This window comes from Budorcas taxicolor, chromosome 15 (genome assembly GCF_023091745.1).
Source record: "Budorcas taxicolor isolate Tak-1 chromosome 15, Takin1.1, whole genome shotgun sequence".
NCBI lineage: Eukaryota > Metazoa > Chordata > Mammalia > Artiodactyla > Bovidae > Budorcas > Budorcas taxicolor.
The window spans coordinates 6,041,969-6,065,940 of NC_068924.1; the positions used below are offsets into that span (position 1 = coordinate 6,041,969).

At 40.2% G+C, this 23,972-nt stretch overlaps 1 protein-coding gene across 4 annotated transcripts in view; it reads right to left on the minus strand.

The window, feature by feature from the left end:
• Positions 1-23,972, minus strand: part of YAP1 (Yes1 associated transcriptional regulator) — a 138,932-nt gene that overhangs the window by 53,617 nt on the left and 61,343 nt on the right. For all 4 annotated transcript variants that reach the window (XM_052652416.1, XM_052652414.1, XM_052652415.1 and 1 more), the window contains exon 3: positions 19,318-19,433. In XM_052652416.1, coding sequence (XP_052508376.1) covers positions 19,318-19,433 — 116 coding nt within the window. The remainder of the gene's footprint in view (positions 1-19,317; positions 19,434-23,972) is intronic.

Genomic DNA, 23,972 nt, shown 5'->3' on the forward strand with positions numbered 1-23,972 from the left:
TTTATTCAATAAGTATGCATTGAGCCCCTACTATATTCAAGTACTGATCCAAGCCCTGGATATAGAGCAATAAGCAAAATAGTTCCTGCTTCATGGATTATGGTCTAGCCAGGAAGACAGACAGGTATGTACAGTACAAGGCTGGCTAATGACAAGCACAGTGAAAAAAAAAAAACCCCAAACCAAACCTGGAGACGGTCTTTCAGAAATGTGGACTAAGAAGGGGCTCATTGACATGGTGACCTTAGGGCAGAGACTCAAACACAAAGCAAGCCAAGATGGTCACCGTGTTGTCATGACCCAGGCTCGATCAGCAGATCACCAATCATTTTAACAGGCAAATGGTGGAGTGGGGAATACAGGGGATCACCAATCCTAAAGGATAGTAACAACTTCTCCAAATTCATGGATCACCTATAAACATGTGCAAGTGGGCAACAAACATTTTCATCCCAGATAATGTGCGCATACGTGAGGGAGACCCTTAGACATGGGAAAGGTGTGGGAGTTTTCCAAGGCTAGGCTATTAGGCTTAACTATCGCAGCAAAGTCTTTTGGGGATAAGGAGCAGATAGAAAGTAGGCCCTGGATCATGAAAGTAAACAATAAGAGGTTATCACTTTAATAAGATGCAAACAGGGTGAGAAATTTGAATTAGGAAAAACAAGAAAGAGTAGTAACCTATAATTAATCAATAAATTAGAATTACTTATCCTTGGGAAAAATAAATTTTTATGCAGTATTTACTACTACTAGCTAAAAAACTACTATAACAAACACTAACTTCCTGTAATATTTTGAAAACAAACAAAACATTCTATGTCATAATACTGAAGGTGACTCAACGTCAACTTCCTGTTCTTATCTAAGGACCCTCTTGCATCAGGAATGACTCAAATCATCTGCAACGTCTAATCAAACCAGAAAGTCTTGATTATGCCACAAGTTGGATGATAAATCTCTCCCTCTCACCTGCCCCACAACTCAGGAATAAAGAAGTAACCCAGGTTATTTAACAAAACTTAGTGGTTCAAAGTACAGGGCTATCAAGAAGTAAGAGCAGCTGGAAAAAGTACATGCAATCCATCTTTCAAAGGTATCTAATTTTGACCAATTTCCGTTTTGAAATTCTGGTCTCTGACATTTATGATGCATCACAAACTGCATTACTACACTGTTCTAAGTTCTTTACAAGCACATACTAACTCAATTAATAGTCCCATGGTACAGGTCCTATTATTATCCTCACTTTACAGATGAGCAAACTGAACCACAGAAAAGTTGCCCCAGATTACTTAAGACTAGTAACTGGCAGAGGGTGGATTCAAACCCAGATAGTTCTAGCTTTCCAGAACTCATGCTCTTAAGTACTACACTGCAATTACGACAAACATTAATCAAAAGGAGTGTTTTAAAAAATTTCTTCTCCTAGAACTTTCATGAAATCTCACTGGTTCAGTCATTTCCACATAGATGGCTCTTATATCTTTACTACTTCTCACAGGGACAACACCAGTCTTTCTCCTCCACCAACTGCACACCAACACTCCACAAAACATGTCCTGATATTTGAGTTGATTTTACTTTATAATACAATACAACTGCCCTTGTTCCTCAGATAAAACTTAAATGTAGGCTTCCATATTTCCATGACTAAATTTTAGCAGTAACCTCCCAAGTGGTCTTAATCACGGACACATTTTATGTACATTAAGAGCATCCTGCCTCACACCTCCTCTGAGGAAGCAGCTCTATGACTCAGAGCTCCCTAAGGCCCTGGGAGTCTGGGCTTCACTGGGCTATCCAAGGTCCTCTGTCGCCAACCATTGCACAGCACACTGAAGAGGGTCTAAAGTGTCGCCCTACAGCTCACGCCCTCCTCACTCTGTCGTGGTTCAGTCCTGCCAACTCCTTTCCTTTCTCTGAGGACCTCCTGCAGGGCCTCCTCTCCCAACTGCCTTGCTCAGTTGCTCAGCCAACTCTTCCTCTTCCCTCCCCAGTGTGGACGCACCTTCCTCAAGAGGGCTTTGCCTACAATCACAAAGGTTCATTCCTCTCCTATGCATCATGCGCTTCTTAAGTGAGATGATTCTAGCGCATCAGTAACTTAGTAATCCATTCAAAGTGAGTCCCCCTGGCATGGCCTGTCTTTCCAGTACTCAGCAGGGTCCTGCACTTTTCACCTCCGCACATATCCCCAATGCACAAACCCCAGCCTGTCGCCTCTGAGCCTTCACGATTTTTAGCCATTGAAATCCTGCCCTATTTTCATGTTCTATCTTTGTGAAGTGAAGTGAAGTGAAGTCGCTAAGTCGTGTCCGACTCTTTGCAACCCCATGGACTGTAGCCTACCAGGCTCCTCCATCCATGGAATTTTCCAGGCAAGAGTGAAGCTTTTCTTAATTTCCATCCCACTACTAACATTCTTCCCCACCTGTGAATAGAAATTGCTCTTGTTTTTCATTTTTTGGGTGCTTATCTTGTATTGGTTCTTTAACAGTGAGTTTAACTCAGAGTTTATCATTTTGCACTAGAATCGAAAAAAGAGTTCTCCATGTTTTTTGAGTTGTGCGTTCAATTTCTGCTTCATTAACGACGCTAAAACCTTTTGACTGTGTGGATCACAACAAACTGTGGAAAATTCTTAAAAGAGATGGGGATACCAGACCACAGTACCTGCCTCCTGAGAAACCTGTATGTCAACAAGCAACAATTAGAACTGGACATGGAACAATGGACTGATTCAAAATCGGGACAGAAGTACATTGAGGCTGTATATCATCGCTCTGAGAAACGCTGGGCTGCATGAAGTACAAGCTAGAATCAAGATCGCAGGTGAAATATCAATAGCCTCAGATATGCAGGTGACACCCCCCTTATGGCAGAAAGTGAAGAGGAACTAAAACGCCTCTTGATGAAGGTGAAAGAGAAAACTGAACAAAAAAACTGGCTTAAAGTTCAACATGAAAAAGCTAAGATTATGGCATGCAGTCCCATCACTTCATTGCAAATAGATGGGGAAACAATGGAAAAAGAAACGGATTTTATTTTGGGGGCTCCAAAATCACTGTGGATTGTGACTGCAGCCATGAAATTAAAAGACATTTGCTCCTTGGAAGAAAAGCTATGACAAACCTAAAGAGTATTAAAAAGCTGAGACATCACTCTGCTGACAAAAGTCCATATAACATGTAGTCAAAGCTATGGTTTTTCCAGTAGTCAGGTACAGATGTGAGAGTTGGATCATAAAGAAGGCTGAGAGCCAAAGAATTGATGCTTTTGAACTGTGGTGCTAGAGAAGACCCTTGAAAGTCTCTTAGACAGCAGAGAGATCAAACCAGTCAATCCTAAAAGAAATCAACCCTGAATATTCAATGGAGGGACTGATGCTGAAGCTGAAACTCTAATACTTTGGCTCCCTGATGTTAAAAGCCAACTCATTACTCAATCGACATGAGTTTGAGAAAACTCGGGGAGATAGCAAAGGACAGGGAAGCCTAGCATGCTGCAGTTCATGGGGTCGCTAAGGTAAGATTAAACTCTAGCCCATAAATGAAGAAGAACTAAAGAGCCTCTTGATTAAAGTGAAAGTGGAGTGTGAAAAAGCTGGCTTAAAGCTCAACATTCAGAAAACTAAGATCATGGCATCTGGTCCCATCACTTCATGGCAAATAGATGAGAAACACTGGAAACAGTGACAGACTTCATTTTTTTGGGCTCCAGAATCACTGCGGATGGGGACTGCAGCCATGAAATTAAAAGACGCTTACTCCTTGGAAGGAAAGTTGTAACCAACCTAGACAGCATATTAAAAAGCAGACACATTACTTTGCCAACAAAGGTCTGTCTAGTCAAAGTTATGGTTTTTCCAGTAGTCATGTATGGATGTGAGAGTTGGACCATAAAGAAAGCTGAGCACTGAAGAATTGATGCTTTTGAACTGTGGTGTTGGAGAAGACTCTTGCAAGTCCCTTGGACGGCAAGGAGATACAACCAGTCCATCATAAAGGCAATCAGTCCTGAAAATTCATTGGAAGGACTCATGCTAAAGCTGAAGCTCCAATACTTTGGTCACCAAAGTATTGGTCATCAATACTTTGATGCGAAGAACTGACTCATTGGGAAAGACCCTGATGCTGGGGAAGACTGAAGGTGGGAGGAGAAGGGGACGACACAGGATGAGATGGTTGGATGGCATCACCGATTCAATGGACACGAGTTTGAGTAAACTCTGGGAGTTGGTGATGGACAGGGAGGTCTGGTGTGCTACGGTCCAAAGAGTCAGACACAACTGAGCGACTGAACTGAACTGATGTATTTTAAGGCTTAGATTGGAATTTCGACACTGCTACTTACCTGTATTTTGCTCACTACTGTAAACTGTGTCCCCAACCACTGTGCTCAAATGTCCCATTTTAGCAGATGCCTCAGTGAACTCCACTCATTTGCCTACATCCCGGCATGTCTTCCAGGAAGCTCTAAGTCTTAAAAGAAGTACTCTGACTTTTTGGTTTTTCTATCTCTTAGGGCTTAGCACTACCACCAAATATAACTGAGGTTTATTGAGCGGAAATGATTAAGAACTTACTTGTGAAAAGAATGATTGATTAATCTTGGTCAAGTCAGTCTCTCTGATCCTCAGTTTGTGCTTTTATGGATCATAGACTGTTTTTTTTTAATAAGTTGGCAACATTTTGCAGTGCTCTTATACTAAATGAGCTCTCATGTGAAATGGTGGAGTAATTCATATGTAATAGGTACTTAGGAAAGGTTTTTTTTTTTTCTCACTGAAAATACAAATAAAATAATAGGAATAACAAAGTGGATCTTTAATAACGTGTCTATGGTTTTAAGTTCATCATTCTAGAGTCGTCTATCTGCGTAGTTCATGAACCAGCTGTCTGGCACCTCCTGGAAACTCATTAGAAATACAGAATTTCAGGTACTACCCATGACCTATAGAATCAGAATCTGCATTAAAAAAAAAAAAAATATATATATATATATATATATATATATATATATATTCCCAGGAGATTCCTTTACACATTACAAATTGAGAACCACTGATTTACAATACTGTGAACTGTGGTGTTGTGCTCTTGAGAGACCCTTGGGACTTCAAGGACATCAAACCAGTCAATGCTAAAGGAAATCAGTCTTGAATATTCATTGGAAGGACTGATGCTGAAGCTGAAACTCCAACACTTTGGCCACCTGATGCGAAGAACTGACTCACTGGAAAAGACCCTGATGCTGGGAAAGGTTTAAGGTGGGAGGAGAAGGAGACGACAGAGAACAAGATGGCTGGCTGTCATCTCCAACTCGATGGACATGAGTTTGAGCAAGCTCCGGGAGCTGGTGATGGACAGGGAATCCTGGCATGCTGCAGTCCAAAGGGGGTCGCAAAGAATTGGACACAACTGAGGGACTGAATTGAACTGATTTATAATTCAGAAAACTAATATGGCTTGCTTGGTTTTTTTAATGTATTATAAGTGAAATTAAGCTTAGAGACAGCACACTTTAAAGAAAACTATGAAAGGTTTAAACTCACGACAGATCTGGGTTCAAATTCTGAATCCAATATTTATAATTATTTATATTAGCAATTATATTAATATTTATAATTATTAGCCTTCTAACCTTGAGCAAATTCCTGATCTGCTTGATGCTCACTTTCTTCATAAAAATGGAGATAAGTACTTTCTCAACTAATTGTTAAAAGGATTTAAAGGAGAAAGTGCTTGACAGAGGGCCAGGCTTATAAAAGATACTTTTAGGAAAAGTCATTCCAACTCTTTCTTGGGAGTTCTGCCATTTTGTTTTAACAATATACATACTTCAACAAAAATTGTATATAAGATAAGCTTATGATAAAATAAACCTGGTCTCAAAGATGAAATGACTGGATAATTAAAAACAGGAAACCCATAGATTTTCCCTTCTATAGGAGAAGAACCCTAGAAAGGAGTCATTTTTAACGGTCTCCCAAACCTTTCGGGACCCAGCCTTCTTAACTGTCTTTAGCCTCGCTTCCTCACCATTCTATCACAAGTCATATGGGGCTGGGGGTTTGAGGCTCAGTGATCTCTCACAAAACGTTTCCTTTACTTTCCCCTTTCTTCCGGAAACTTAAGCCCCACTGAACTACTAAAATTTAGGTTTTGAGTCCCGTCACTTCTTACCACTTCCCTTCAAACACCCTGGTACATTGTTTCCCCTGAATTATTACAATTGCCCAGTAACTAATCTTCCTACTTTAAAAAAACTTACTCAAATCATGTCCCTGCTCTGTTCAAAACCTACAAACCCCTACATAATATGGCTTCCCTGCTCCTTTTCACCGGCTCTGTTCCCGCTGTAATGGCCTTCCTGCTGTTCTTCAAATCTGCCTCAGCCCCTCTGACGGGGCTGTTGCGATAGGCACGGAACATTCCTTTCCCCAGCTATCTGCATGGCTCTTCAGTTCATTCGGATCTTTGCTCAAAAATCACTGATTACAGAGGACTATCCTGGAGAAGCCATCTAAAAATGATCACTTCCCTCCATCCCCAGTCAATCCCTCTCTGATTCCTAACTATTTTTCCCTTTCCATTTCTAACTGATGACACTGTGTATTTGTCTCTGTTCTATATGCTTATAGAACATTTAGAGTCGTGCTCTGCACATGTTCAATATTCAGCATTTGCTGCGAGAATGAACAAACCTTAAAGATGTCTGCTCGGCCCTCTGCAGCTCTATCGACCTGTCCTCCCCCGCTTTCTCGGCTCGGTGTATGTCTCCCATAGCATTTACTGTTGCATGGGAAAAAATTATTTTACCTTACTCCACAATCCAAGTGGCCTTTACAATGTCTAGTATATATATTTGTTGAATGAGTAATTTAGAAAGGGAACGATTCTATTGTTTCAAGGTTGAATAAGAAGACTTTTAAATCAGTTAGTCTGTTACAGCCAGATGAACTTCCCAGAGGAAAAGGCCAAGTGCAAGCTCAGAGAACTTTCCGACACGAAACTCTTCAGACTGTCTTAAACGTAACTTGAGTCTTAAGATTTTAACTTAATAGCCTATAGCTTTAGTATGTAAATTTATAAAAGATTAGCTTTCTACAAGCTTAGACTTCAGAAATGTTCCAATAATGACCGTTGGTAAAATTTTAACCCCAAGTTTTACCATTTCTTTACATTTTTAACTCCAAATAAAATATTATTTTGAAAAACTCTACTGTTGCAGGATTTTTTTTTCATTTCACTGATACTGGCTATATATGGTAGTCTATGGATACCATTTTAAAAGAATTAGCATCTTAATCTTTCACACAAATATTCCTCTTGTGAGTCATAAAATTATTACAGCAGGGAATAGCCAGGAGTTAGAAATCAGTAGGAAAGGCAGAAGTAATACTCCAAAGCTTATCAAAAGAAGACACGAAAACAGGCATTTATTTAGTTCTTAAATGGAAATAATTTAATCTTTTTATCCTTTCTATTCCAAAGCTGAGCAAAGTCTCCAAAATTCTACAAATAATCACTGTAGAAAAGTTGAACATGGACACTTGTATTTTTAAACACCACTATCTAATAACTCATTTTACTAAGACCTGGTAGCAAAGGTATGCATCAATTTTTTCCTGTATATTCTTTAACAATATCCTCTTACTCTTCTAAGTTAATCTGTGAAAGTAACCAAAATAAGCTTATATCCTTTTTTTCATTAGGCTCAGTATTTACAACAAATTCTTAGTAACTTTCAGAATTCAAGTGAACTTTACTTTCCCAAATGGTTACTTAAGAGGCTTTTAATACATTTTAAAAAATATTTATTATTCATGCCCTAAGATCACATCAAGGGACCTCAGCAATCCTGAGTTTCTGTATGTCTCCCCTTGCTTTCGAAGATAACCTCTAAAGTGAAGAAGACAGAAAAGAATGACCTTGTATGAAATAGGGCATACAGCTAAAATTATGAATACAGTTCAATCCCTGGGTCAAGAAGATCCCCTGGAGTAGGAAATGGCACCCCGCTCCAGTATTCGTGCCTGGAGAATTCAATGGACAGAGCAGCATAGCAGGCTACAGTCCGTGGGGATGCAGAGCCAAACAACATATAGTGTACATGCCAATATGTTTAGTAATATATAAACACATGCCTTGATTCCAGAATAACTGAATTTATAGTTCCACTGATACATTTGGCAGGGAGGGTGTCTGAGAGTCATTTCAGAAATGTAACTAAGTAAATTCAGAAGAAAGCTAACACCTTGCTTCATTTGCCAAATGTTGCTGCCTTGCTCAGGTATTCTGAGCTTTAATATTATTTAGAAAATACTTTCCAGTTAAAAATCATGAATGGAATTAGTCAATATCAAGAGTGACTCCCAGTGTAGAAGGAGGGAGAAGCTCTCACCACCAGAGTAACATACAGGCCATTAGCTGCCCTGACATGAGTGGCATGTTTCATCAGCAGCAATGTCATGAAGCCATCAAGATTAAAAAATGTCAACCCAGTCCAGTATTCTTGCCTGGAGAATCCCATGGACGGAGAGAGGAGCCTGGCGGGCTATAGTGCACGAGGTGGCAGAGTCAGACACAACTGAGCGACTAACACCACCTCGGAAGAACTCCTAAATACTGAAGATATAATTGCAAGCTATTGTCATCTGCAACTCATTTGGACATTCTAATTGGATTATTTTTTCTATTTCACAAATAAATATTTTTACCATCATAATCCCTATATATTGTTTATTCATAACTTTAATTAACATGAAATAGACTGGTCCATATTTTTAAATTAAAAGAGTGGTTCTCATTTCCACAGTATTAACCATTTTTTCAGGAACTTAATTAACAAATAAATCAAGACACTGAATAAAACAGAGTCTCTAAAGGATTATATTCATTTGGAATTATTATGTTTTTCACTTTTTACTCTTTTCTCTTTTCCTGTGGTCATCTTTCTTAATTAACCAAAATTACAGATTAGAAAAAAGCACTAATTTTGGTTTAAAAAAGATTATTTGGGATATACTGCCTCTGTCTTGTACTTCACTGCTATGACGTTGGGCTTTATTGTAGTTTTATTCCCATTTGGTATACTTTAGTATAGTCTTGCTCCATATATTACAACTTCAGGAAAGAATCAGGAAAAAGTTTGACCCATGAGAAGAAAATGATATTTACATTTTACACTCTCACAACTTCTATACCAAATGGAAAATCAATGTGACTCTAAAAGTCAGCAGATAACACGAGCTGAATAAGAACCAATGATGTACATCTGGTGTTAAAAAGCTTGTAAACCTAGCCCTAAAGATAGTGTGGTAAAAGATTATAACAAACTTATTTAGAATTAAGTAACAGTAATTGGACTGCAAGGAGATGCAACCAGTCCATCCTAAAGGAGATCAGTCCTGGGTGTTCATTGGAAAGTCTGATGCTGAGGCTGTAACTCCAATACTTTGGCCACCTGATGAGAAGAGTCAACTCACTGGAAAAGACCCTGATGCTGGGAAAGATTGAAGGCGACAGGGGGAGGGGATGACAGAGGATCAGACGGTTGGATGGCATCACTGACGACGGACATGAGTTTGAGTAAGCCCCAGGAGTTGGTAATGGACAGGGAGGCCTGGTGTGCTGCAGTCCATGGAGTCGCAAAGAGTCAGACATGACTGAGTGACTGAACTGAACTGAACAGTAATTACCAGGTAATGTAAACTGATTAAATTGTAAAATATCAGATGAAATCATTTACTTTATTATTCAGTATATTATACCAAGCACTGTATTTTGTTAATAATAATTCAGTTCAAGGTAAGGAGCAGTGGCTGTGCTTTGCTGGAGCAGCCGTGAAGAGATACCCCACACCCAAGGTAAGAGAAACCCAAGTAAGATGGTAGGTGTTGCAAGAGGGCATCAGAGGGCAGACACACTGAAACCATACTCACAGAAAACTAGTCAATCTAATCACACTAGGGCCACAGCCTTGTCTAATTCAATGAAACCAAGCCATGTTTGCGGGGCAACCCAAGATGGGTGGGTCATGGTGGAGAGGTCTGACAGATTGTGGTCCACTGGAGAAGGGAATGGCAAACCACTTCAGTATTCTTGCCTTGAGAACCCCATGAACAGGATGAAAAGGCAAAAATGACAGGATACTGAAAGAGGAACTCCCCAGGTCAGTAGGTGCCCAATATGCTACAGGAGATCAGTGGAGAAATAACTCCAGAAAGAATGAAGAGATGGAGCCAAAGCAAAAACGATACCCAGTTGTGGATGTGACTGGTGATAGAAGCAAGATCCGATGCTGTAAAGAGCAATATTGCATAGGAACCTGGAATGTCAGATCCACGAATCAAGGCAAATTGGAAGTGGTCAAACAAGAGATGGCAAGAGTGAACGTCGACATTCTAGGAATCAGTGAATTAAAATGGATTGGAATGGGTGAATTTCACTCAGATGATCATTATATCTACTACTGCAGGCAGGAATCCCTCAGAAGAAATGGAGTAGCCATCATGGTCAACAGGAGTCCGAAAATGCAGTACTTGAACGACAGAATGATCTCTGTTCGTCTACAAGGCAAACCATTCAATATCACAGTAATCCAAGTCTATGCCCCAACCAGTAACGCTGAAGAAACTGAAGTTGAACGGTTTTATGAAGACCTACAAGACCTTTTAGAACTAACACCCAAAAAAGATGTCCTTTTCATTATAGGGGACTGGAATGCAAAAGTAGGAAGTCAAGAAACATCTGGAGTAACAGGCAAATTTGGCCTTGGAATGAGGAATGATGCAGGGCAAGGACTAACAGAAATTTACAAAGAAAATGCACTGGTCATAGCAAACACCCTCTTCCAACAACACAAGAGAAGACTCTACACATGGACATCACCAGATGGTCAACACCGAAATCAGACTGACTATATTCTTTGCAGCCAAAGATGGAGAAGCTCTACACAGTCAACAAAAACAAGACCAGGAGCTGACTGTGGCTCAGATCATGAAAACCTTATTACCAAATTCAGACTCAAACTGAAGAAAATAGGGAAAACCGCTAGACCATTCAGGTATGATCTCAATCAAATCCCTTACGATTATACAGTGGAAGTGAGAAATAGATTGAAGGGCCTAGATCTTATAGAGTGCCTCATGAAGTATGGAATGAGGTTCGTGACACTGTATAGGAGACAGGGATCAAGACCATCCCCATGGAAAAGAAATGAAAAAAAAGCGAAATGGCTGTCTGGGGAAGCCTTATAAATAGCTGTTTAAAGAAGAGAAGCGAAAAGCAAAGGAGAAAAGGAAAGATATAAGCATCTGGATGCAGAGTTCCAAAGAGTAGCAAGAAGAGATAAGAAAGCCTTCTTCAGCAATCAGTGCAAAGAAATCGAGGAAAACAACAGAATGGGAAAGACCAGAGAGCTCTTCAAGAAAATCAGAGATACCAAGGGAACATTTCATGCAAAGATGGGCCCGATAAAGGACAGAAATGGTATGGACCTAACAGAAGCAGAAGATATTAAGAAGAAGTAGCAAGAATACACGGAAGAACTGTACAAAAAAGATCTTCACGACCCAGATAACCATGATGATATGATCACTAATCTAGAGCCAGACACGATGGAATGTGAAGTCAAGTGGGCCTTAGAAAGCATCACTACGAACAAAGCTAGTGGAGGTGATGGAATTCCAGTTGAGCTGTTTCAAATCCTGAAAGATGATTCTGTGAAAGTGCTGCACTCAATATGCCAGCAAATTTGGAAAACTCAGCAGTGGCCACAGGACTGGAAAAGGTCAGTTTTCATTCCAATCCCAAAGAAAGGCAATGCAAAAGAATGTTCAAACTACCACACAATTGCACTCATCTCGCACGCTAGTAAAGTACTGCTCAAAATTCTCAAAGTCAGGCTTCAGCAATACGTGAACTGTGAACTCCCTGATCTTCAAGCTGGTTTTAGAAAAGGCAGAGGAACCAGAGATCAAATTGCCAACATCCGCTGGATCCTGGAAAAAGCAAGAGAGTTCCCCCAAAAAACATCTATTTCTGCTTTATTGACTATGCCAAGCCCTTGACTGTGTGGATCACAATAAACTGTGGAAAATTCTGAAAGAGATGGGAATACCAGACCACCTGACCTGCCTCTTGAGAAATCTGTATGCAGGTCTGGAAGCAACAGTTAGAACTGGACATGGAACAACAGACTGGTTCCAAATATGAAAAGGAGTACGTCAAGGCTGTATATTGTCACCCTGCTTATTTAACTAATATGCAGAGTACATCATGAGAAACGCTGGACTGGAAGAAACACAAGCTGGAATCAAGACTGCCGGGAGAAATATCAGTAACCTCAGATATGCAGATGACACCACCCTTATGGAATAAAAGTGTAGAAGAACTAAAAAGCCTCTTGATGAAAGTGAAAGAGGAGAGCGAAAAAGTTGGCTTAAAGCTCAACATTCAGAAAACGAAGATCATGGCATCTGGGCCCATCACTTCATGGGAAATAGATGGGGAAACAGTGTCAGACTTTATTTTTTTGGGCTCCAGAATCACTGCAGATGGTGACTGCAGCCATGTAATTAAAAGATGCTTACTCCTTGGAAGAAAAGTTATGAGCAACCTAGATAGCATATTCAAAAGCAGAGACATTACTTGGCCAACAAAGGTCTGTCTAGTCAAGGCTATGGTTTTTCCCGTGGTCATGTATGGATGTGAGAGTTGGACAGTGAAGAAAGCTGAGCACCGAAGAATTGATGCGTTTGAACTGTGGTGTTGGAGAAGACTCTTGAGAGTCCCTTGGACTGCAAGGAGATCCAACCAGTCCATTCTGAAGGAGATCAACCCTGGGATTTCTTTGGAAGGAATGATGCTAAAGCTGAAACTCCAGTACTTTGGCCACCTCATGTGAAGAGTTGACTCACTGCAAAAGACTCTGATGCTGGGAGGGATTGGGGGCAGGAGGAGAAGGGGACGACTGAGGATGAGATGGCTGGATGGCATCACGGACTCGATGGACGTGAGTCTGAGTGAACTCCGGGAGATGGAGATGGACAGGGAGGCCTGGTGTGCTGCGATTCATGGGTTCGTAGAGTCGGACTCGACTGAGCAACTGATGTACCCGCTTTGTATAAAGATTGTATCATTTAATCTTCACCACAGACCTGGACATTCAGTGTTACTATTTTTATTGTTACTCCATTTTCCAAGTGAAGAAATGAGGCACAAGTAAATATACTCCTTTATCCAAGATCTTATAGTCAATTAAGAGGCAGAGCTGGGATTCAAACCTGTGTCCCCCTGACCCCGAGCCCTTGATCTTTAACCCTTATTCTAAACTCCTCCTGAGTTCACTCCAAAGGTGAAAAGCAGAACTTAAACGCTTGTGAACTACAACACATAAAGCAGGAATCAGCAACTCCTAAACTCAGCTCTGTACTTTTCATATATCCTTACCTCTTCTGTGCTTTTTAAAGTTAAAAACCTCACTATCAACCTTTTACCTGTTATTGTTACATTTCGCATCTGCTCTGTCCTATTTTCCCTGGTAACAATCTCTCTTTCCCATCTGGAATTTGGTCCTCTGAGAGAGATTACACAAAGCAGAAGTAATACAACAGGCAAATATCAAGGAACCTCCGAATGACCCAATATGACTGCTTCTCAATGTTTCCCCCAGAGCAATGGAGGTGCTGAGCAAATTCCTTCAACATGCATCATCTTCCACGATCAAGACAGCATTTTCTCCACCCATCTTGACAGATCTCCTAGGAATTCCATGCAGGTTTTCATAACAGGGAAATCAGAAAGTGCTGTATAGGCAGATTCAGGCATTAGTCGAATATATGCCAGACTTAAACCATGAAAATAATGAATTCCTTAAAATGTACCTGTAACAAGACATTTGATTTTATCAAACTGTTATCAAAGGTAGATTTTTAAAAAGCAGACAACAGAAGGTTCATTGACTTTGCATCATTTAAATCAAGGCTTATGCCATTTTTAACAATCCCAAACAGTCACCTGTCCTTTGGCACCAAGTTATTTCTGGATTTTCACAGGATATATTTTCTTTATACTGCAGCTTTAAGATTCAGCAATCTTGTGAATCACTGGTAACAAACTACTAATAAAATGCTTCATATAAATGGAGCTCTCACACACTGTCTCACATACATACATGACTACTGGAAAAACCACAGCTTTGACTATACAGACCTTTGTCACCTCTTTTTAATACACTGTCTATATTTGTCATAGCTTTTCTTCTAAGGAGCATAAAAGGAGAGTTGGATCATAAAGAAGCCTGAGCGCCAAAGAATTGATGTTTTTGAACTGTGGTGTGGCAGAAGACTCTTGAGGGTCCCTTGGACTGCAAGATCAAACCAGTCAATCCTAAAGGAAATCAGTCCTGAATATTCATTGGAAGGACTGATGCTGAAGCTCAAACTCCAATACTTTGGCCACCTGAGGCGAAGAGCTGACTTGGAAAAGACCCTGATGCTGGCCAAGATTGAGGGCAGGAGGAGAAGGGGAACGACAGGATGAGATGGTTGAATGGCATCATGGACTCAAGGGACATGTTTGAGCTAACTCTGGGAATTGGTGAAGGACAGAGGCCTGGCGGGCTGCAGTCCATGGAGTTGCAAAGAGTCAGAGATGACTGAGTGACTGAACAACAACAATGTGCCATAAACATAATACATTTAATGTAACTTGTAAGGGGCAGTCATCAATATAATAGAATATGGTTTGTAGATACTTTTATATATTTATATATTATATATTTAATGTAAAGAAAAGTAGAATTATTTTACTAATTATTCAAATTTCCTCTTATTTTGTAATTTTCTTTTCCTCACATTTCAAATTCCTTTTTACTAAGTTCACTGTCTTGCTAATTCAGTTAGTTCAGTTCAGTTGCTCAGTCGTGTCCAACTCTCTGCAACCCCATGAACTGCAGCATGCCAGGCCTCCTTGTCCATCACCAACCCCCGGAGTTCACTCAAACTCACGTCCATCGAGTCCGTGATGCCATCCAGCCATCTCATCCTCTGTTGTCCCCTTCTCCTTCTGCCCACAATCCCTCCCAGTATCAGAGTCTTTTCCAATGAGTCAGCTCTGCATGAGGTGGCTAAAGTATTGGAGCTTCAGCTTTAGCATCAGTCCTTCCGAAGGACACCCAGGACCGATCCCCTTTAGAATGGTCTGGTTGGATCTCCTTGCAGTCCAAGGGACTCTCAAGTCTTTTCCAACATCACAGTTCAAAAGCATCAATTCTTCAATGCTCAGCTTTCTTCACAGTCCAACTCTCACATCCATACATGACCACTGGAAAAACCATAGCCTTGACTAGACGGACCTTTGTTGGCAAAGTAATGTCCCTGCTTTTCAATATGCTATCTAGGTTGGTCATAATTTTCCTTCCGAGGAGGAAGCATCTTTTAATTTCCTGGCTGCAATCACCATCTGCAGTGATTTTGGAGCCCCAAAAAAGAAAGTCTGACACTGTCTTGCTAATTAAATGGCCAGTTAAAAGAATATACATTTCTTCATAGGATCAAGTAAGTCTTGCCTCTAGAACCCCTTCCAGGTGCATCTTTAAGTGATTTCTCAGTGGCTGAGAGGTGAAGAATCTGCCTGTAATGCAGGTGACCTGGGTTTGATCCTGGGGTTGGGAAGATCCCTGGAGAAGGGAAATGGCAACCCACTTCAGTGTCCTTGCCTGGAAAAATCTCATGGACAGAGGAGCCTGGTGGGCTACGGTCGCAAAGAGTCAGACATGACTGAGCGACTAATACTAACAGAAATTTAGCCAATTATAATCACATTCCTCCATTCTAGCAATAAAACTCATCATTTCAACCTCATATTGTGAAAAAGACATAAAACGGAAAAGTAAACTAATCATTTTTGCTAAACCAAATTCCAGTGAAAGAAAGTGGATATCATAAAATCTTAGAACTGGAGAGAATCTAAAAATATAGTTCCATTAAAACCTATGCAGAAACCTAGAGAGCCTAGAGAAAATATAGGAAAGTGATCTGATTAGAAATAATTAGAACAAAGATGGACTCAAATATTTGAGTGAGGCGAGTTCTTTTATAAAAAGATTAACAATAGGAAGTTCCAGTTAAAATAATTAATGACGAAAATGTAAATCAAGCTGCATTTAGCTTGATTAACTCAGTAAAGGGTTTCAAAAGAGCTGTGTATCCTTCTCTTTTATACAAAGGCTTCAGATTAGCAGGTTCAGAAGGAATTGTCTTCAAGGTGAAAACTGTCTGCAGATACCCTGCTTAACTGGAAATAGGATAGCGACTTTGTCAGTACTCTGAAAATTTATTTAAATATCCTCACAATTCTTGCTCACAGGCTCCAGGCTTTGAAAACTCAAAAGACTATTTTCCAAGTACAGAGGAGCATCACTTTTGCTGCCTTACTCTAGGAGAAATCCTTGACTGAGAGATAAGATCATTTTCTCTTAAAGCTATTCGAGAAATCATGCTCTGTACCTCAGTGGAGAATGCACAGTCGCCAAACACCATGAATTCGGTTCAGATGGAGAAGGGGAAGCCCCTGAGTTGAACCCTTATTAACATGACATTAGGGCTGTAACTGTACATGAACATGAGGTTATCAAGATTACAGTTCCCATGGCACTCACTCCAAAGCATCGCAACAACACGAAGTCTTCTATTTTTAAACAGACACGCAAGGTTTCTTAAATGTGAAGTGAGACTAATAACAGCACCTAGTTTAATGACCATTATGGGAATTAAATCAGATTGTACAAAATGACCTTAGCAGGAAGCCTGGCATGTAAATAGGGCTTCCTGTTATTATTTAACACCTTGGTGGCTCAGATGGTAAAGAATCCGTCTGCATGCAGGAGACTTGGGTTTGATCCCTGGGTTGGGAAGATCCCCTGGAAGAGGGCAAGGGAAGCCACCGCAGTATTTTTGCCTGGAGAATCCCATGGACAGAGGAGCCTGGGGATTACTTGCAAAGAGTTGGACATGACTGAGCGACTAAGCAGAGAACAGCACACACCCACCACCAGTTCAACATGCCCAGGTCTCTGAGGGGTGGCTTTTCCCATTTCAGGTCCTGCCTTCAACTCTCCATATCTAAGCCTCTCTTTATACAACTCCCAGCCCCTCCCCACAAAAACACACCAACTCACTACAATTGTGCCTCCTGCCACTTTACTCAAACCGTTCCTGCCAAAGTCCCCTCTTTAATTAACACAGCAGCAAGCATGTCTAGTAATTTTTGTGCAACAGAAAAACACATTTCATATTTTACAAAACACAGAGCTGAAATAATAATATACACAAATAATCTAAAATCCAGTAATACCAATTTGATACATACTTTTGGTTTTAAACATAAACTTGACTCCAATTCTTTTCATTTCCTTAGACCATTGCTGTTAGAAAATTTAATAGGAAAAACATAAACAAATCAATGTTCTTAAAGTATCATAATCAATCTTATAGAAGCAAAATGCTTGATCTTCCAAGATAAAAGTTAAATTAATGAGTTATTTTTTACTAATTTCCCAGGTATAGTTTTAGTTGGATTATGACAAAATGAAAAACTAGCATCATCTTCTTTGAACTATAAATACAAAGCAGCTCTCACAACATTTATTTGGATATTTGATAATTTAAAAAATAGCTGTCAAGTAAAAATATTAGTCAATAAATACTTGCATAATATTTGGCCTTTGAAAAAAGTTTCACTTCAATGTCACATATAAAACATATTCTGAGGATAAGTAAAGGTATTGACATTAAAATAAGCACAGATAAAAAGGAAACTTTATGACAAGAAAAGCTCAGTCACAAATCTTGCCTTGATTTTCATTTTCTTGAATTCTTTCAAGTGTTCAACCCATTGAAGGCAAGAATAGAGTTATGGAACAGCAAAACATTCTAACACACTGTCATCATCTCTAGGGGTAGAAGGACACTTTTTAAGTTTCATGAGCTTTCCTAGCCAAGGACTCCTTCTGACAAGGAATTATACCACCCTCTCCACTTCTACCAGTCCCTTTCCAAAGGCTGCTGTTTAAGACAATCTACAGTGCAGCTTCCAACAGCATCGCGCTGACTGGTCTGCTGGGTAGGGCTGTGAAGGGGAAGGCCATCACGGGCACTGCTGCTGCCGTCTGTGCCCCGACCCAGCACTTCAGCGAGGGGGCTAAAGCGTGGGGGCAGGGGCGTGGTCAGAGACCCAGCCTACAAGCTCCAAGCCCCGAAGCCAGGCTTGGGAGGCATCTTCCCAGAGGAGGGGGCGGGGATGCGTGCTAAGTTGCTTCAGTTGTGTCTGACTCTTTGTGACCCCATGGACTGTAGCCTACCAGGCTCCTCTGTCCATGGGGATTCTCCAGGCAAGAATACTAGAGCGGGTTGCTGTGCCCTCCTCCAGGGGATCTTCCCGGCCCAAGGACTGAACCTGTGTCTCTCAGTCTCCTGCATTGGCAGGAGGTTCTTTACCCACTAATGCAACCTGGGAAGCCCTTTTCCTACCATGCACAAAGATGCCTAATGGGTAGCTATGGCCTTGGCCCATGTAACAAAGAAGAAAGAAGCCATCCAAAATCTAACTGCCATAGGGAAGAAGGAAGTAACCCTTTACTTAGTACCTACTCCGTACTAGAAGTGTAACAGAAAAGCTTTATATGTGTATTATTTCCTTTACTGTTTTCCTCTCTATAGTAAGGGGCACTGTTACTCCCAGTTACACAGATGAGAAAAACAGGAAATTTAAGTAGACTGCCAAACAGGAGACAGAAGAAAAATGTACACTCAGGGTTATCTTCTGCGAAAAAGGTGGAAATGTGTTAAATAACATGTACCAGCCCTAAGAAAGGTGCTTTGGGGTTTTATAAGTTGCTCCCTTCCCGTTATCCTCAAGGTAGAACAAACATTCACGCTAAGAGGTGGCTTCCCATTCAAACCACAAAAGGAAGAGGGAAGCTTCAACTCTAAGGTCTCGGACACAAGAAAGCCAGTAGAATAAAGCATGAGCATGTCAAAATGAACCAGACTAGGAATTTGAGACACTCACTTCAGAAATGAAACTTGGAAAACTGCTGGCTTTCAATCACCAAGTCCCTTATGTATTCATGATTAAACAAGGGTTTGGTATAGCAGGCTATTTGACATTAAGTTTCTCTTATGAAAGAGGATAGAAAGTCACCATCACCCATGCTCCAGTTTCCTTAAAAGAATAATTACTATCTTCCACGGAAAGTTTCACCAAAGCACTACCTGGTGTGCCCTCACGACAGCACTGCACTCACCCGAGGCCGAATTCATCATGTTCTGCTGCACCGGTGGGCTGGTCGGGGCGGTGACGTTCATCTGGGAGAGCATGGCCTTCCTGGGGTCCTGCCAGGTTGTTGTCTGATCTATGTGACTGAGACAAAAACATCCCCTGCGTTAGATAACACAGACGAGGCCCTACAAACAGCAGCCTCGCTTTGCAAAATAGGCTAGCTGTATGAACTAGCAGGCAGGCTTCTGAGTGAGCTCTGTAAAAGCAGTCTTACCACCTCGCTGCCCTCACTCTTCCTCTACAAACTTTCCTCATCCTTCTATCACTGAACTTTCTGCTCTGAGATTTTATAAGTGTAAAATCTGAAAGTTATGTCTGAAATTTTAAGCGAAGGGAAATCATTTTCACCTAGTAGACAATTAGCTGCCATAATCTAAAGTTTAAGTGTGATTTATAAATCATCTATAACAGTAGTCATACAAGCTAAACCCAAAATTCATTAGGGAATCACCCACTTTTTTTCCTCCCAAAGCTATAAATGCTAATTAACCATATAATTTGAAGACCCAAAACCCTTTACACTGAACAAAGCACAGAAAGATTAAACATTCTTATTATACTGTATACTCCAAAGCCAAAACAGATATACAAACTAAGTTTTGATTGTCTCCTGTTGATTACCGAAGGACTTTTTCATTTGCTAAACAAAACAGGTAAACATTTTCTCTGAACTATTAACTTACTACAAAATGTCTAATACATATGCATATGGACATCTTCCTCTAAAAAACTGGGGATGAAAAATAGCTAAAAATTACCTGAATGTGAAACTACAAGGCATCTTGCACAGTATTTGGTTTACGAGCATGCATAAAAAATATTAGTTTTTATCTTCCAGCAAAGTGTAATTATTTCAGTGAAAGAAAAAACAAAAAATTAAACCCATGAAACTACCTGAAATTTATCTTGAAGAAACAGACAGAGAAGTACTCAAAGATCTATGCCAAGTCCTCTTCTGTATAATTTATAAAAGCCAGCTAACATCTAATGAAAGGCACTAATTAAATATTGCTACATATGATGTATTATACTGCAGCTATTGAAAATACTTTAGAATAATATTTAATAGAATAGAAAATATTAATACTACAGATTATAGCAGAGTATACAGATTATTAGTTTCTATGCTATTAAATATTATTCTAAAATATTTTCAATATATAGTACATCATATGTAACAGTATTTAACTAGTCCCTTTCATTAGATGTTATCTGGCTTTCAATTTTGGGGCTTCCTTGATAGCTCAGCTGGTGAAGAATCTGCCTGCAGTTCAGGAGACCCCGGTTCAATTCCTGGGTGAGCAAGATCTGCTAGAGAAGGGATAAGCTACCGTGCTAGTACTCTGGCCTGGAGAATTCCAAGGACTGTATAATCCATGGGGTTGCGAACAGTCAGACACAACCGAGTGCTTTCAGTCACTCAGAGCTCTTTAAGGTAGACTGTGAAACAGTATGTACAGCATGGAGCTAACTGTTTAAACCTGTGTGCTGAAAGCACATGGGAGGGATACACATCAAAAGGTCTCTTTTGAATGAATTTTTACTGGAGTATATCTGCTTTATAGTATTGTATTAGTTTCTTCCATAGAGCAAAGTGAATCAGCTATACATTCTAACATTAGAATGTTTTAACAGTGTTTCTTTCTAGATGGCAAAATTACAGAACTTTGTCTAATAATAGGAAAACCTAGAAAGACAGTCATGAACTCACTATCTTTGAAAAGGGTGTGGAAGAAATAAGGGTTATTTTTTTAAAAACTCAAATCATTTTTCCTATGGCTATTTAAATTTCAAATCTGATTTCTCCTTGAATCATCCCCATGATACTTATGTAAATGGTAAGGAAATGACACCCTGTGATTAATTTTCTTGAAACCTGAATGCTCTCATCAATAATGTTATTTGATCAATAACACAGGGATCTAGGCGCTGACTAGTGCTGTGCTGTGATCAGTCACTCAGTCCTGTCCTAATCTTTGTGACCCCACAGACTGAAGCCGGCCAGGCTCCTCTGTCCATGGGATTCTCCGGACAAGAACACTGGGGTGGCTTGCCATGTGCTCAGGCTAGAACAGACCTTAAATATTATCTCCTGGAGATGGAAGAATCCTTCTTCCTAAGGAAGGAGAAAGAAGAGGAAAACAGAGGGGGTACAAGTGCGAAAAATTTGTACACTTGGGAATAACAATGATACCTGACAACTGAATGCTATTACAAAGCAACTAACAACGCTGAGAGAAAATAGTTAACCGAGTATACAGTCTCTCAAATATTGCCTGACCAGCACTTCTCCACCAGCCACAGGTGGTTTTCAGCAGTTGCACTAACATTGCTCAGGTCTAGACAATACACGTAAAACCTTGTTTAAGTCTGGATATGTAAACACCTTGTTCCAAGAGATCAGCTTCCTGTCAAGCCCAGTAACAGCTAACTCTTTTTCCATCCTTCAGTGAGTCACTGAACAAACTAAACCATAAAATGTTTTCTAGATAGTCTCATGCTTATAGAGCAGTACACATAATTAATACAGTCATACGGAAGGAAAGAAACTTGAAACCGGTAACACAACCAAAATGTAGGGAAATGCTCTGTTTCTCACCGCCTGTTATAATGTTAAGAAACCAGGGAAAGTGGCCAGTGATTCATTATTACTAGCTCTTAAATTTCAATCAAATCGTGTGCCACCTGCCTACTCCTTGTCTGCAGTACTTCTGAAAATCTGTTACATTGTGAGGGGTGAAAGAGAAGAGGCTGGCAGGTTCAGGATTTTAACTGCTGAAGGTTTTCTAATATCTATCTAACAGCTGGGTTTCTCTGAAAACTAACCAATGACATAAATCCCATTAATCCTTCATAACTAGACTGAAGTCCACCTGAGGGCTTAGGAAGACCCTATTCTGATGACTAATAGAACAACAAATCTTCCCAGATAGAGGAGGCAATCCATAAATCTGTTCTTAAGGTTTTCATCTCCTTTAAACTAGGCTTTTAAATATAATGCAGAGAATGCATAGCTTCACTGCTCGTAAGAGTGACTATTTTGCTGAAATGCTACTAAGTGTACAAATGCTAAAATTTCTTCCCCTAAAAAGGTTTCTGTTGAATCTCAGTAAGCTAGTTTAGAGAGGTACAGAGCTATTCCATGTCACTTCAGTGAATGTTTCACTTACTCAAAAAAGATCTACTTTTCTTTAAGGAATAAATATGCCGTCATCTAAACTGTCCCAAACATAAAAGTATTAAGTGCCTGAAGAACTATGGACAGAGGTTCGTGACACTGTACAAGAGGCAGTGATTAACACCACGCCCAAGAAAAAGAAATGCAAAAAGGCAAAATAGCTGTCTGAGGAGGCCTTACAAATAGCTGAGAAAAGAAGAGAAGTGAAAGGCAAAGGAGAAAAGGAAAGATATACCCATTTGAATGCAGAATTCCAAATAGCAAGGAGATAAGAAAGCCTTCCTCAGTGATCAATGCAAAGAAATAGAAGGAAACAACAGAATGGGAAAGACTAGAGATCTCTTCAAGAAAATCAGAGATACCAAGGGAACATATCATGCAAAGATGGGCTCGATAAAGGACAGAAACGGTATAGACCTAACAGAAGCAGAAGATATTAAGAAGAGGTGGCAAGAATACACAGAAGAACTGTGCAGAAAAGATCTTCATGAACCAGATAACTATGATGGTGTGATCACTCACCTGGAGCCAGACATCCTGGAATGTGAAGTCAAGTGGGCCTTAGCATCACTACGAACAAAGCTAGTGGAGGAGATGGAATTCCAGCTGAACCATTTCAAATCCTGTTAAGGTGCTACACTCAGTATGTCAGCAAATTTGGAAAACTCAGTAGTGGCCACAGAACTGGAAAACGTCAGGTTTCATTCCAATCCCAAAGAAGGGCAATGCCAAAGAATGCTCAAACTACTGAACAACTGCACTCCTTTCATGATAGCAAAGTAATGCTCAAAATCCTCCAAGTCAGGCTTCAACAGTACCTGAACCAAGAACTTCCAGATGCTCAAGTTGGATTTAGAAAAGGCAGAGGAACCAGAGATCAAATTGCCAACATCTACTGGATCATAGAAAAAGCAAGAGAATTCCAGAAAAACATCTGCTTCATTGACTATGCTAAAGCCTTTGACTGTGTGGATCACAATACACTGTGGAAAAATTTTTTTAAGAGATGGCAATACCAGACCACTTTCCTGCCTCCTAAGAAATCTGTATGCAGGTCAAGAAGCAACAGTTAGAACCGGACACGGAACAATGGACTGGTTGAAAATTGGGAAAGGAGTATGTCAAGGCTGTATATTGTCATTCTGTTTATTTAACTTATATGCAGAGTACATCATGTGAAATGCCAGGCTGGATGAAGCACACGCTCGAGTCAAGACTGTCAGGAAAAATATCAGTAACTTCTGATTTGCAAATGACACCACCCTTATGGCAGAAAGTGAAGAGAAACTAGAGAACCTCTTGATGAAAGTGAAAGAGGAGAGTGAAAAAGCTGGCTTAAAACTGCTTAAAACTCAATATTCAAAAAACTAAGATCAGGGCATCCAGTCCTATCACCTCATGGCAAATAGATGGGGTAACAATGGAAACAGTGACAAACTTTG